Here is a 16336-nt window from a genome sequence, read left to right as displayed (position 1 = left end):
CAGTTGAGTATAATTTGATTTGTGACACCAAATACAAAGCAAGCAGCGATAGTACGAAGTTTTCTCCGAAATAATAACGTAAATTCGATAATAAAGCTGAAAAGAAAACCCAACAAAGAACATTAACTAATAATTTACATCAGGCAATTTGCTGCAGATATCGTTTATATTCAGTTAAGGTTAGCGGAGGATTAAACTTTAACAAAATCTAAAAAGAGCACCCCAAAAAAAAAAAAAAAAAAAAAAAAAAAAATCCTTCCCCCCTCTTCCCCTTCAAATCAAATCACCACAACGCTTTTTTTTTAAAAAAAAAGGCATGAGGCCCAACATCAGAAGGCCTGTGGGCCCAAATTTACTGGTGATTAATTAAGTGATCTGCCCTGGGTCCAGTCCAAACCAATGGACAAATCATGTATTGGTTTTTTTGGGGTTAAATTAAGACAAAAGGATACAGTGAGTAATACGACTTTCATGACTCTGGATGCACAACCTCATTTGTTAGATAGTTACTGGGTTGTCAAATCGATTACTGAAAAAGACCTGGCACCAATAATTTAATCTCCAATTTCTCCAAGTAAACCAGTTTTTCAAAGCACAGTTTAGATGCGTATCTTATCCTCTTGCTTGGGTAGGCAGAAGTGTTTAAAAGACCATACTCATGATTTAATTTATCGTTTCAAGTCTGATGATGATTTGGGAAAGAAAAATAAAAACAGAGAAGAAATTAAGACAACCCTTAAAAGGACAATCATCATCAGTTAACATGATGGAATTAGACGACGAATTGACCAAACACAACTTGACTTGGTGCTTAAGATTAAGAAAACAAAATGCACAAGTAGGTTTCCAAAAACGCATGCATCAAAAAAGAAAGCAAGATGCTCACGAATGAATGGTTTTGAAGTAGTCACCAAATTAAGAGACGCAAGCATGGCAAATACATAATTAACCTACCTGTAAAAAACAGAGAGATTAAGATTTAAGATGATATTTTGATGGTTGATCATGCTTTGAGTTTTGGCCGAACAAGAGCTCTTCTAGTCCTAGAGTTAATGATTGTACAAACAAAATTCCCACCTGACCGATGAAGAAATGGGGGTTGCCGTCAATGCCACAGCCAGAGACTTAGGCAACACGTCATGCAAGTGGGACGACCTTTTTTTGCTAATAACCTCGACTCTGCCTACACTTTCTCTCAATTGTCGTTACAAAACTAGCAAACTTTGTACCACTTGATGGACACTACTCTAAGAATGAAAATGACCTCACACCAATCTCCACTTTCACATGTTTTTAGATATGCACGCATATGTTTTTATACATGCACGCTCAACCCAGAATATCATCTCATGATTCGAACTGTTCATTTTTAGTTGAGCAGCATCGCCCATCAGTGTCCTGTAGGAGATGCTGGCTCTGTGTAAGTTTTGATGATCATGGTATATAGTTTTGAAACCCCATTTAAAGGCTGTTATGATCTCTGAATCTGATGAAACAAAGGTTTAGATATTGCATCAAGGTGATTGAAATCATTGTTGTTGAGGGGACCCCTTTCAGGTTTTGAATTTAAAAAAAGGCTAAGATTCTTCCTAATTATTTTCAATCAGTGATTAGAATTTACAGTGGGGAAACTACTATTGACAGGGGGGAAAAAAAAAAAAAAAAAAAAAAAAAACTAAATGGAATCTGCAACTGCAACCAAAGAGAAAAAAAAAATACTAGTAGGTGGTTTGATAATAAACTAATGTGATTTGGTCGAAGATTGATTGATTATTTTTATCAAGGTTGCTATATTGGTGGTCGGCTCTTTCATGGAGGAAGTGGCATGGCGTTGGCATCAATCTGGTTGTTGAGATTGTGGTGATAATAGCATGAAAAGGGGGAAAAAATAAAAACAGAGAGTAAATTTATATATCAAACAGATTAATTGCATCATTTCAAGTTCAATAATTCCTCTTACTGTGGAAAAAATAAAATAAAATAAAATTTCCTCAAGGGGATTAGATTTAGACCGGCACATGACAGAGAAGCCATGGCTGACTCAACATGATTGTAACAACTCAAACCAGAGAAAACGATCGGTCCTTTCTAATCGTTGATGCATAAGGATAGAGAAAAAAAGGCCTGCCACCTGAGCTGAGCTTGCTGCTGCCAACCAAACAATAATGTTAAAAATAAAAATTAGGCATTGATTTTTTTTTCTTTTTTGTGGTGAGCTCCTTCTTGAAAATGGGTTGATTGTGACCTCTATTTGCCTCCCTCCCTCCATCTCCATCTGGTTGAAAAAGTTGTGACACAGATATTTGATATTCAATCTTCCAAACCAAACTTGGCCTCAATAATTTTGCAAAATAATAATCTTCTTAACTTAACCCTAATTAATTTTTTTAGATATTTAGTTATATTCACATTCTTAGTACTCTACACCATTTAATTTCTATAAACCAAAACAAAAAAAACAAAAAAAAAACACCAAAAAATGATGGTCCTGTTGAATTTAATTTTGATTATTAAATTACTTGATGCCCTGTTAAGTGTTTTATGTTTTTTTTTTTAATGAGATTTTGGAGTTGGGCTTATTTTAAGAAATCGATGACAGTTTTGTAATTTATAGGAAATTCGAAACCTCTTTGTTATGTTGTAAATGAATTTTGGTTGTATTTTTAAAGTCCATTTCATATAGATTTTTTTTTTTTATAAATATTTTGAATCACTCTAAAATTTTACAACCCAGTTGAAAATGTCATCAAATGCTCCATTATTGTAAAAATAATTCATGCTGGATGTTGCTGCAAAAATTGCAGACCTATAGGACCTATGTAGTTGGTTTTTTGGTAATTCTTGCAACTTGTTACTCAAACTGGAGCGCCAAGTTGCAGAACGTCACAAAGATTGAGTGGACTAGCCAACAAAACCAACCAGAACAAGATAAAGCAAAAAATTTGTATAGAAGGGTCCCACAAATTGCACTCTTCTTAGCTTTAGAGCTCCTCATGTGCAGTGCAGGTGATGAAAATCCTGCAAGAAAACAAAAAGGGACGATCAAATTTGGGGTCTTCAGAAAAGAATCAAATCAAGAAAAGGGTAAATTAAAATTAAAATTTGATAATTTTAATTGGAGTCCCCACAGATAGGAGAAAGACTTTCATGCAATAGAGATAACATTTTTTGTTATCCTCAGTCAATAACGCAATAACACGTGAGTTAATTTTTCCACGTATCATTATATTATTAGTTGAAGATTGTAAAACAGTGTTATTCCCGTTATAAAGCACAGACAGAGGTGTTTGCTGCAACTACAAAATATTACGTAGTATCTGGTGCAAGAAGAACATGTTCTTGGCCAACCTGACAACACAAAGCCTCTGCTACCCGACAAAACCTCCAACAAAAGCTCTCTGATAATACTTCTCCTTATATATATATATATATATATATATATATATATATATATATATATAATTTTATGTTAGTACAATATACAAGAATCTCATGTTAGAATAAAGGGGTGACTTTCTTGACATATTCGTAATAAAATAATATCCCATGGTTCACCCGAGTACAATCATTCATTCCTCAGCCTTGTGATTCTCTGGATCCATTCATTTTAATCCCAAATTGAATTTTATAAAGTACCCATCTTGCCACCATCAAATCATATGCTAAACACTGAGCTTAGCGAGGGTTTTTATATTTTATTTTATTTTATTTTATTTTTGTAATTAAGTAGCAGGTGGGATTCTTATTCTACATAATTGACGCACACACATTATTAGAGCATTTACAATGAGTTTTCTATCCACCTCTTAATTCTGATGAGAGAGAAATGATTCTTACTGGTTTCTTATAATTTAATACTGCTTTATTTAATGAATATTTTAAATCTTTAATTAATACTAATTATTTTTTAATAGAAATTGACTAATTAAAAAAGAGTTATAGCATTTATAAGTCTCTAAAGTAGAGAATATGATTGAAGTTTAAATTTTATAGAGAGCTCATAAAATAATTTTTATATATTTTTAGTTAAAATTTTAAAATAAAAATAAAAAATATGATTATAGATACTCTTAACACACTAATTTACATGGATATGGTTCATTGTAACAAATTTGTTGCAACGCATGACGTAATATGGAGCTTGATATCATTATTATTTTTTAAACAGTGGTGATGGGGGTGGGGTCCATGCAAGTACTTGTAAAATATTCCACTTTTATTGCCGTCATTGACTTTGCAGATTCGACAGGTTCCTATCTTATTGGACGGTTTATACACAGCATAGTACTCCTGCGGCACATGCACACAATCACCGCGCCACACTTCAAAATTACTCCGGGCATCAATTAGTGATCCATTATTAACCGTTGAATCATTTTGTAGTTTTGATCTGGTGGAGCTGACATACATAACAAGAGATAGCATAGGATACTTTGATCGCAATATTGATTGGTCCATCACAAGACAGAGTTAGGTACTTGGGGGTCAGGTCAGGGTGCACCTCTAGAGTTTAGACTGTGAACCCATCATCCATGGGCCCATGGCTAGCGGGTCCCAGCCAATGTTTGGTCATTGAAAGCCCAGGTCGCCCAACAGAATCCCACACAATGAGGCCAGTACAAGGGTGAGGGATCCTCACAAAAGGAAGAGGGGTCCTCTCTTGAGAGAAACATGAAATATCAATTTTATTATCCTCCAAGGTTCTTAGAATCCCAACTGGATAACAACTGCAACTTGCAGTTATGGTGGATGGTGTTAGCATGAGATGAGTCAATATGGAAAGTTAATTGTGTAATCTACGCCAGTCAACCATTGTCAACTATGCATCTATTATGTAACATACGTCAATCAACTTGCTTGATCGTCCATTTATTGTATAACTTAGGCCAATCAACAATTGCAACTGTGCATTCATTATATAACATACGTCCATTAACGATTGTCAGTTGTCAGTTCATTATATAACAAAATGCTAATTGTGCATTCATTTGTTACATACGTCAATCATTCATCCAGAACAAAACTTAGGCCGATCAACAATGGACACCGTCCATCAATACACAAAACGTTAGCGTTACCCAAAATTTTTGACGGGAATGATAAATATGTACTGAAATATGCATATATAGTATAGTATAGCGATGATGAAAATTCATATCAAATTGTTCATTGTATTATTGAAGTGTGCCGCACACAATCATATATCATAATGAGTTTTAAGAGTACTATATGGTCAGATGCTTCTAGAATCCCATTAATTCTTATAATCTCAAGCACATAAAACTCCATTACTATATCAAGCTTAGTCCATTGAATTTGGGCCATTGGATTGTGGAAATTGTGAAATCATGGAAAATGAATAATGTGATAAAGCTTCACTTGTTTACTTCACAAACGACAAGTCCTTTGTTGGCCCCCACCCCACTATTGTTATTCTGGACCGTCTAATGTGGTCTTCACAAGACTTAGCTTTTCTATCCCAAGTGGGGATTATTTTAACCACAAACCCAAACTGATTACCTCCCAAACCATCAATTATGCAGAGGCTAAATTTTCTAGTCACCGTCATGAGCCACCCCCCTCCCCACATCATCCTAAACCTTTTATTTTTCCTTCATCAAATTATTTAGCGGATCACTGTTCATCCACTTGGCATGGACTGACCCTTGAAGCGGGACCCGCAGCTTTGGAAGTACCCACGTGGTGGGTTTTCAGAGGAGGACGTACCCACGTGGATTATTATATGCATTTGTCATTTGACGTAGTCAAACAAGACGGGTCTGGCGTTAGGGCCCCGTTTTGTGAAGAGGGGAATACCGACGTGGTGGATGGATACTTTGTATTTTTACATAAGAGCGCGTTCCTAACAATCCCCATTGCTGAAAATTTTTTTTTCTTCATTATTATTTGATGCTTTTAGGAGGTGCATGAGTAATTATAGTATAGCGCATATTATATTATATTATTGTATTTCAATACTATTCGATTATTTCTCAAGGTGCACGTGCACAACTGTCATTAGCTTTCCTCTTGCTATTTTGTATCAAGATAAGAAATTTTTTTTTTCAGTTTCACCGGCAAGTATTTCGTCCAAAAACAAAAGGTTCACGCTAGATAGGCAAGTGGTCGACACGTGCTGATGGGAGCGCATGTAATGGATGAATGACTCTATTGGAATTTCACTATTTTTTACAGTTTTGTGAACTTGTGGCGTCTTTTTAATATCACCATGCATCTTGTTAGAGAGAGAGCTCATAAGGAAATGCGGACAAAATGAGACTCAAATGCAAATGAAATGAATTATTGGGTTCGCTTGTGGGGGGGCCTTGCCAAATGGAAATGCTCTCTATATATACACTTGACCAGCCCTCCAAAGCCCAGCTTTATGCGTAAGCCAATATAATAAATAATTTCAATGGAGCTGTGAAATTGGGTTTCGTGGGTTTTTTCCTTTCCTCAATTGGATCGCCGGGAATTATCGATTCCGTCGTGGGAATCTGATTGATTATGACATATGGCGAAGGGCCGGAAACTGACGCAGAGCCGCAGCGAACGGTTGCTCGGAAGCTACAGCAGCTACAGCCACGCTCATGACTCGCCGGAGCTCGGCGAAGACGACGTCTGGTCGATGGTGAACACCGTGGACGAAAGGGAAGACCCCGAAATCGAAAATTCGCACGGAGATTGGAGCCCACGCGCCTCCGCTGAGACAAACGGGGGCGTGTCGTCGAGGAGGAGCCGCCGAATTGCACGGGAAGACGGAAACGTTGGTGGCCTGTCATTGGCTTTTGACGATTCCGGAAAAACGGCGTCATCACCTAGGATCGTGCACCAGTTCCGCGGACACGACAGCGTGGCGTCCCCACGTGTGCACCACATGGCCACGTCAGCTCCCGTGAACGTGCCGGACTGGAGCAAGATTCTCCGGGTCGACTCGGTGGACTCCCTGTACGAGTTGGACGAGGAGTTGGATGGGAATGACTCGGAGATTATCCCGCCACACGAGTACCTAGCGCGTGAATACACGCGCGGCGCGACGTCAGTTTTCGAAGGCGTCGGGCGGACCCTGAAGGGCCGGGACATGCGGCGGGTAAGGGACGCGGTGTGGAGCCGGACCGGGTTTGATGGTTAATTGTGATTAGTGTTAGGATTAGAAAGGGAGTTTTATTGTTAAAAATGATTGGATTTGGGAAGACGTGGTAGTGGAGATTTTAATCTGATTGTTGTGAAATGGTATTTTTGCACTGGGCAATGATTCAGCTGAGTTAATAGCCTCGGTTGCGAGTGAGCCCAATTTGCCCAAACATTTGAATTCTGAATTGGGGATTGGATTGAGGTCCTTCTTTGGTCTTTTTCTGTCGTGGGTTGAATTTTGGAAATCAATTTGTCTTAGTTGGTAATATAATTTGGTAATTTATGAACTTCAGGTACAGGCCCCTGTGATTTTTTATTTTTTATTTTTGAATATTAAATTCACACGCATTATACGGATGCTAAAATTTGAATCCAGAATTTTACTTGGGAGAACAGTTACTCTAATGAGATCTTGTCTCACATGTGAACTTTTAAGAGTATTGTTTTATGAAATTTTTTAGCTCTTACAATTCTTGATAAACTATGCAGGCTTTTACAGCAATATGATTTAGATGCCTTTTTAAAATGTCATTCTTTGAGTTAAATAAAATTTGAGGATACGTGGCAATTTAATCAAAAATTGAACAGGGAAAATAAAAATGTCATTGAGTGCAATCTTGTAGTTTATTATCTTATTTCTTTAAAAATAAAAAATAAAAAATAGTGTTACAGTCACACTAGAATTATGTGTGTTTATATATATTAATACGCTAAGTCAGCAAAAACCAACAATATCATCTATACATATAATAACACGTAAATTAATAATATCACGTAACATGATAACCAATTTTTTTTTCTCATAGTCTCACACTAATGGCCCAACTACCTGATATAACTATTATATACCTATGGAGTTTCTCCACCAAACTGTTTAAAACTTGTAGAATAAATAGATACTAAAAGTCTAGAACAATCAAATATTAGTGACTTGAAATGTGATCAGAATTCATACCATCTCCACTTGATAATTAACATCTCTCAAACCTCACAAGCCAATCTTAGTTTGACAGTCCCGATCTCTTGGACCACAGGAGTTCAAGAGATTGTGGTCACCCACCGTTGGATATTAATCTAATGGTTCACAATGATATATATAAATGCAATATGACATAAATGATTATTACCCGATTCAAGTCAACCGTTGAATTTACATCCAACGGTGAGTGACCATAAATCTCTTGGACTACAGGGGTCCAAGAGATCAGGACTGCTTAGTTTGAACTATAACAGAAACCTATCATTTAACCAAACTATATTAGTTGATAAGTGTCTCAACACTTACACACACACACATATATATATGGATAATTAAGTAGCTATCTTATTTACCCTTTATATAAAAAAAAATTGACTACGATCATGTCTTCCTCAGTAACAATTAACAATAATTTTATAATAAAATTAGAGAGTTTCACTATTATGTCAAATATAGGAGCCCAAATTATATATATATAAAAACACACATGAAATTGACTTTAAAAACACACCAAAATCCTATTTACAACATAACAAAAAAGCTTTGAACATCTTATAATTTACAAAACTGCTATTGATTTTTGTAAAACAAGCCCAACTTCAAAACCTCACCCCAAAAAAAAAAAAAAAAAAAACCCAAAACACTCAAAATAAAATGGTAAAATAGAAAATTAGTATATTAAGTAAACTTGAAAATAGAACAGCTGGTAAGAATAGGGTTTTTTCAAAGTTTATTTATAAGAATTAAATGATATAGTATTTATCTATAAAATTAGTATTAAGAATGAATATATAATTAAATATCTCACAATGACATGTGGTTTTATTTCGTCCACCTGATATTTTCAAAGTCGTGTCAATTGCATGAAGAAAGCATGGAATCTAAAAAGAGAGAAAATAAGAGTTTGATGATGATGATGATGAGCATTGAGCATAAGGTGCGGGGGGCCCTGATATCCAAAGCTTAGTGTTAAATCCAAATTTCCAAAGTCTAGTCAGTTAGTGTTGATTTAATAGCACAAGGACAAAGGTGAAACCAATGGCTCTCGTAGCCTGTGAGTTGTGAGTTGTGAGTTCATGAGTGAGAGAGAGAGAGAGAGGCAATAAAAAGGAGTTGCGTCCTTTTCTTGAAAAAGTTTTAGCCCATATACATACACTTATATATGCTTCAACTTGACAATGCCATCCATCCAATTTTTTATTATAAAAATTATACGAGCGATATTGCGACAACAATATCTTGAGTGTAAGAGTAACTACTTTATTATTGTTGGGTATTTAAGCTATAAACCTCTTGCTGCATCATTCCTTACAAATTTGTAATCCTCTCCGCACAGTAAATATTGCATTTTCGTTGGCCTGGACCTTGTCAACCTCTCCTGCCCTTCCGTCCCACTCTCTATCAGCTTCCACTAAAAGCATCTGGTTTTGCTCGCTCCTCAGAGTGGGTGGGCCTCCTCATTTTTTGTCCATATTTTCTAATTCTGACTCTTCCGGCATTTATTCCCCGCCTGCCTTTGTTCTTTACTTGAAAAAAAACATCCACACTCTTCTATTATTCAAACAATTACTGGGCAAAAGTCTTCTCTCTCTCTCTCTCTCTCTCTCTCTCTCTCTCTACATTGTATGGGCTTTTATTGAAAAGAGAAATCCAACTTGAACTACAAACCGAAGCCCAATGCAGAGTCGATTGACATTGAGTACGAGTTGGTGTGGCCCTTCTTCATATGCAATATGCATTTGCTGGGATGGGAGGATTACGTAGATAGAGGGATGTAGAAGCCCATCGTCATCACTTGTGATGGTGAGAAAATGGAATGGTAGGAATAGTAGGTGACAGATTGACTGCATGTGAATTGTTGACACCAAGAGGACCAGAAAATAGTGCTAAACCCCAAATTTGTTGAATTAGGGAACGTCTTCAGTTTTTCGAGCGACTGATTGTAGCAAAATTTCCGTTCAATCTCTAACTATGCCCTACGAGAAGCCAGAATCAGATTTTGGGCTGCAAAGTGTAATCTCTAGTTGTAATACTAGAGTGAGTGCAAACACATTCCCTATTGATAATTAAGATGTGTGGGTGTCCAGTTCCTTTAAGTCGTAGGTCCATAATATATATGCACAAACCTACCTAAACCAGGAGGAGAGGAGCACCCATCATTAAGCTTTATGTCTAGAGGTCGGTCTCTTGGGCAAGTGAAACACCTGGGTTTGGTTTGGTTTTTATTTCAACACGTGTACGGCTACATAAAATGAATCCACACGATTTTTTGAATTTTTGAATATTTTTTTGGTCGTGGAATCAATGGATAGCTAGCTGGCACACACGAGGAAAAATAAATTTGAAATGCTAGTCATTTGGGATGATGTTTTTTTGGTTTTTATTTTATTTATTTATTTTTTGGATGGAGATTAAAACAGCACGACAGAACATGAACATACAGAGATGGGGTAATAAAATAATAAATCAGAGAAAGTGATGGGACGAAGAGCATCCGTAACGAACTTTCTAAATTATCTTTTTAAATAAATTTTAGAGAGAGATTTGAAAAATATAACTCCAACATGCTCTCTATTCACTTTCTAAATACAAAAAGACTATTATGACTCCTTATAATTTAATGCTACTTTGTTTTTTTGCATATTTTAAACTTTAAACTAATGTTAACTATTTTTTAATATTAATTTTTATAGAGATGAATCAATTATATTGAATTAAAAAATAATTATAGTATTTATGACTTTTGTGTGTGTTTTAGTTAAATTTTAACTATAAAAAAACGAAGCATAATTGCGGATGCTCAAAGAAACTAATTTTAATCACATTTCTGCCAACTGCTTCCTAAAAAAATCCCAAATTATTCCATTTCAAGCAATGAAAATGAAATGTGAAATCATATAAGTTTTAACTGTTATTTTTCATAGATTCAAGCTCAACAATTATAATCTTCTGGTCTATCAATAAATCATATAATCTCCTTCTTCTTTTTTTTGGGTCGACACCTTCTTCTTTATGGGTTCAAATTCCAATCTAAATTATGATTTTCTTTTTGGACTTGGTCATTGCCTGCCATCTAATAAGTCGTTAATTATTAACTTTGCCCTCCACAGAGAAAATCAATGATGCTAAGATAATAATAAGAATGTAGGCCCAAAAAAAAGAGAAATACTTGTCAGCAACATGTTATGCGTGATAATTTTTTTACATGGCAATCTTTTTATGCAAGAGAAGAGGATAGAATATGGCACATCCTAAATATAACTAAGCAGTCACTTTCGTGTGAATTGGAGTTTAAGGCACACTGACCATACAAAAATATCAAAAACTCTATAAAATTGCAATTTTCTGTCTCCTTAATAGATATTTTTTCCTTTTTCTCTTGGGAAATTTAATTTAATTTAATTTTTCAGTTTTTGTATTCACAAATTTGCTTAATAAACTTACCAAGTTAATTAGCCAAGCAGATGAAATGACCTTGGTTTGGTATCTCCTTTTTGAATGGAAACTACCACATGGGGACGGGGCCTAAGATTTGTTAACTTAAGGGTAAAATCCAAGATTTATGAAAACGAAAGGAAAACTATCACAAAATCAAGTTACAATACAAGTAAAATTTATTAATTATACTTCTTTACTAATTGGCATTAAAACCCCCTTGAATAAAAATTTAGTATTAAAATCTTTACATAACTTCTTTAATAAGTAAAGCGTTACCGTTTGTGTTTATATTTGGTGAAATTGTTTAATCCCGACAAATTGGTACCACACCTTCAAATTTCCCGGAAAGAGAAGCAAATTTTCTTGTTTCTTTTTAGACTACTGAAATTCAGCTCCGCGTCAACACGCAATATTCAAAATTTCCTATGTAGACGAAACTATGGTCGCACAACTTTCTCAATAACTATCAAACTTGATCTGGGTTTTGCTTAAATTCCTTAAAGATCAGATTTTTTGGGTTGCCTGCCCTCATCCACCATTTTATCTTTCTTGTCCTACCCTCTTCATTTCTCATCGTCTCAGATTGGCTCTGAAAAATCCCAAGAAATCCAGCTCCAAAGTTGGTTTCTTTCATTGAAATTCAGCACCAAAGTCCTGATCAGAAAATGGGTTGTTGTAGCAGCAAACCAAATGCTCCAAAACCGGGTTCTAATGGGTATGGCTTAGCCACAGGTGGTGCTTTGCATCACCAACCTTATCAGCAGCCACAGCCAGCGGTTCAGCATCTGAAAGTCTCAGCCCAACAAACCCACAACCCACCCCCACCATCCAGACCCCAACCCTTGCCACAACAACCACAGCCACAGCCAAGGCCAAAGCCACAGCCACAGCAGCCAATCCCTGTTCCAATTAAACCAGCAGCAGCACCACCAAATAGCATTCTCGGGAAGCCCTTTGATGACATTAAACAATACTACACTCTTGGCAAAGAACTGGGCAGAGGCCAATTTGGCATCACATACTTGTGCACTGAGAACTCTACTGGTCACTCTTATGCCTGCAAGTCAATTCTCAAGCGCAAACTTGTGAGCAAGAATGACAGGGATGACATCAAGAGAGAAATTCAGATTATGCAGCATTTGTCTGGACAACCAAACATTGTGGAAATCAAGGGGTCTTATGAGGACAGGTATTCTGTGCATTTAGTGATGGAGCTCTGTGCTGGCGGGGAGCTTTTCGATAGGATTATAGCACAAGGCCAATATTCGGAGAGGGCAGCAGCTGCAATTTTGCGTGACATTGTCAATGTTGTGCACATTTGTCACTTTATGGGTGTGCTTCATCGTGATCTCAAGCCTGAGAATTTCTTGTTGTCTAGCAAGGATGAAAGAGCAATGTTGAAAGCAACGGATTTCGGGTTGTCTGTTTTCATTGAGGAAGGTGAGTACTGTAAATTTGTATGATCCATGTATGTTAACCATATCCAGTTACAAATTGTAGAATTTAGAACTAGACGCTATCAGTTTGCTTATTTAACCATGTTTTGGACTGCCAAAATGGCATGTAGTTCCTATTGGTTTGATTTATGCACATCTGTCTGTCCATTTTTGTAGAACTGATTGGGTTTCTAAATGCAGTGGTTGAAAAGTTACGAGTAATGCTTTGCTGTAAATTTTTATTCTTCTAATTTTGTTGCAGATGTTATACCTTGTGAAAAGAAAATTGTGTGGTTTACTGGGAACACAGTATGTTTGTTAGTAAAGCCAAGGTTTAAGAGTAGTAAGATTAGTTAGCCCCTGTCATTTTCCTGCCTTGTGTAGTGTTGCTAATCAGATTATGATGTTTATAAACAAATTCATTACTTTTGGAGCTTCCATAAAATTCTCATTCTTATTTGGTTGTTTTGCTTCAGTTAAGGAAATCATAGTCTGAAGATTTAGTATAGTGAATAGATTCTTATGTGTTGCGACACTTGTTTTATCTTCATCTCAGGAAAGGTGTACCGTGATATAGTAGGCAGTGCTTACTATGTTGCTCCTGAAGTGTTGCGGCGTAGTTACGGAAAGGAAATAGATATTTGGAGTGCAGGAGTTATTCTGTATATTCTACTGAGTGGTGTACCTCCATTTTGGGCTGGTAAATACAAGTTCAGTGTATTTTTGCTAAACCTTCAATGTTCCCTTTGGCTGTACTTTTCTTATCAATATATCTCTCCTTTATATTTGCAGAAACTGAGAGGGGTATATTTGATGCCATATTGGAAGGAGTAATTGACTTTGAAAGTCAACCATGGCCATCAATATCAGACAGTGCCAAGGATCTAGTTAGAAAGATGCTAACACAGGACCCAAGAAAGAGAATTACTTCTGCAGAAGTTCTAGGTATCTTATCTCTTAAATACTATTTTGGTTGGACTGAAAGTTTTAACTACGTAAAACATGCTGTATAACATCAACAAGCCAAATGTAGCAGTTAAACTGAAGCTGAAAGGATAATTATAAAGCATTAAAATAATTGATTTAGCATTGTGGTTGTTATTCATTAGTGAATCAGTCAAAATAAAATTTCATCAGTTTACATTGCGCTTATTACCACTGGCTCTTGTTTTATGCTCCTGTGCTTTTTGACTAACATTTAATATTCTGTATGGTTAGAGCATCCCTGGCTCAGAGTAGGTGGAGTAGCATCAGACAAGCCAATAGATAGTGCAGTTCTCTCTAGAATGAAGCAATTCAGGGCAATGAACAAGCTCAAGCAACTTGCTTTGAAGGTAATTACCAAACTATGTTCAAAAGCTCCTATCTTTACCCAATAAAAGTTGGTAAAGTTTGCATTTCAAATAGTTTATCAGCTGCAGGCTTGAAGTTTATTTCCAGAAACAGAAGCATTATATAAGCTTGAACGTAATTAAAAAAAAGTACAAAGATTTTCTTGGTATTTGTCTTGAAGTGTTCAGAGGATTCCTTCTTTCATTACCTGTCTTATTCCTTAATAATGTTGATGCCTTTTGAAAATTTCCCCTAGGTCATAGCAGAGAATCTATCTGAAGAAGAAATTAAAGGTCTTAAAGCAATGTTCACCAATATGGACACTGACAAGAGTGGTACAATAACTTACGAAGAACTGAAGACAGGTTTAGCGCGTATTGGGTCGCGTCTGTCAGAAGCCGAAGTTAGGCAACTCATGGATGCTGTAAGTAAATATCAATTTTCCAGGAACTCAATTTGTTGCCGACTGTCATGCCTCGCTTTTTCATAAATGTCTGGAAATCTTGTAATTTCTGCGTAATTTCAGGCTGATGTGGATGGAAATGGATCGATTGACTACATTGAATTTATATCTGCTACTATGCACAGACAAAGATTAGAGAGAGATGAGCACCTGTACAAAGCATTTCAGTATTTTGACAAGGATAGCAGTGGGTGAGTTGAGTTTTTTTTGTTTGGTACTTCGGGTACTTACTGATCTCTTACTGGATTTCTGCTCTTTTCTATTTTAGTTTATTTTTATCATAAATAAAGTTAAATTCAATTATTTGATCCTACTGGCGGAAATGAAAAACATTGGATACCTTCTCATTATGATTATACCATATATTTAACTTTACATACTTTTCTTGTTTATAGACATTTCAGTTGTCTTCTTTTTCAACCTTCTAAATTGTGGTGTATTGATGTTGAAGTGAAGTTTCATTGGCTTATGGCTTGCCTAAAGTCTTTTGATTCATGAATTTAATCAAGGTGGAATTTATCCAACCTGTTTGTCAAGGGACTAGCCAGTTAATAATTAATAGGTTGATTATATTGTAATATAAATTTAAGGAGCCAAACAGTTGTAAGGTTTTATATCTTTACATCATTCAGTCATATAAGGAAAGTTAATGAAGTTCATCACTGTCAATTTCCACTAACAGGTATATTACAAGAGATGAATTAGAGGCTGCTATGAAGGAGCACGCAATGGGCGATGAAAACACCATAAGAGAAATAATTTCGGAGGTTGATGCAGATAATGTAAGTGATTTACAATTTTCAAATATCTGTAACTTTTTCTCTGTAACTTTTTATGCTGATCTATTCAAATTAATAGGACGGGAGGATCAACTATTCGGAGTTCTGTGCAATGATGAGAAGTGGAACTCAACAACCAGGAAAGCTCTTTTAATGCCACTAATGGGTGCTTCTGAATTTTACAAGCGGAAGTGAATTATCATGGATGTGACCTGCGTTAGTGAGTTTAACTGTTACCAGAGCATTATCACTGGGAGGTATGAGATAGACTAGACCGTTGTGAATCTTGATTGAAAAATGCGCAGTTTTAGCATGTGAAGATAGAGTTTGGTTTTGATTACTTGGGTTGTGTTTCTCTGCATCTATTTACCGTTTATCTTATTTTTTGAAGTTCCTGTTCAATCTTGTTTTGAACTTTTTGCCTGAATATACAATGATTTTGTTTAACTGAAAAGGTTCTCGTTGTCAAATAAATGCTGAATAATAGTATGCGGAAGATGAATCTGTAAGAGGAGCAATGACAGAAAACAGAAACGAGAGAACAGGATTTTGGCAGAAGTTTCAATAATGAATGTGTGAGTGGTTAAAATGCTTAGAATCCCGTTGGAATTTACCCTTTTGTGTAATATATTGAAATCTTCCATAGAGCAATATAGTGGCTTACTCTGTGATCCAAGTAAACCCGACCCCTTTTGTTGCTATTTTCTTCTTCCACAATGACTATAATATAGGCAGTTATGATCATATAATATACAGCTGCCGTAGATTCATGAGA

The 16336-nt window shown here is 36.0% G+C and overlaps 2 protein-coding genes across 2 annotated transcripts; both read left to right on the top strand.

Annotated features, from left to right (window-relative positions):
- Nucleotides 1-6247: 6247 nt before the first annotated feature.
- LOC117626515 lies at nucleotides 6248-7430 on the top strand. Its single transcript, XM_034358236.1, has one exon. It carries the CDS (start codon nucleotides 6515-6517, stop codon nucleotides 7130-7132), a length of 618 nt encoding a protein of 205 aa, XP_034214127.1. The 5' UTR covers nucleotides 6248-6514; the 3' UTR covers nucleotides 7133-7430.
- Nucleotides 7431-11838: 4408 nt separating this feature from the next.
- LOC117624305 (calcium-dependent protein kinase 2-like) lies at nucleotides 11839-16015 on the top strand. Its single transcript, XM_034355463.1, has 8 exons — nucleotides 11839-12991; nucleotides 13544-13687; nucleotides 13780-13932; nucleotides 14206-14321; nucleotides 14576-14743; nucleotides 14846-14973; nucleotides 15465-15564; nucleotides 15641-16015. Exons 1-8 carry the CDS (start codon nucleotides 12217-12219, stop codon nucleotides 15713-15715), a joined length of 1659 nt encoding a protein of 552 aa, XP_034211354.1. The 5' UTR covers nucleotides 11839-12216; the 3' UTR covers nucleotides 15716-16015.
- The last annotated feature ends 321 nt before the right edge of the window (nucleotides 16016-16336 follow it).

The sequence above is a fragment of the Prunus dulcis genome, chromosome 4, assembly GCF_902201215.1.
Source record: "Prunus dulcis chromosome 4, ALMONDv2, whole genome shotgun sequence".
In the NCBI taxonomy this organism is placed as follows: domain Eukaryota; kingdom Viridiplantae; phylum Streptophyta; class Magnoliopsida; order Rosales; family Rosaceae; genus Prunus; species Prunus dulcis.
This window is presented reverse-complemented; position numbering and strand designations above follow the sequence as displayed.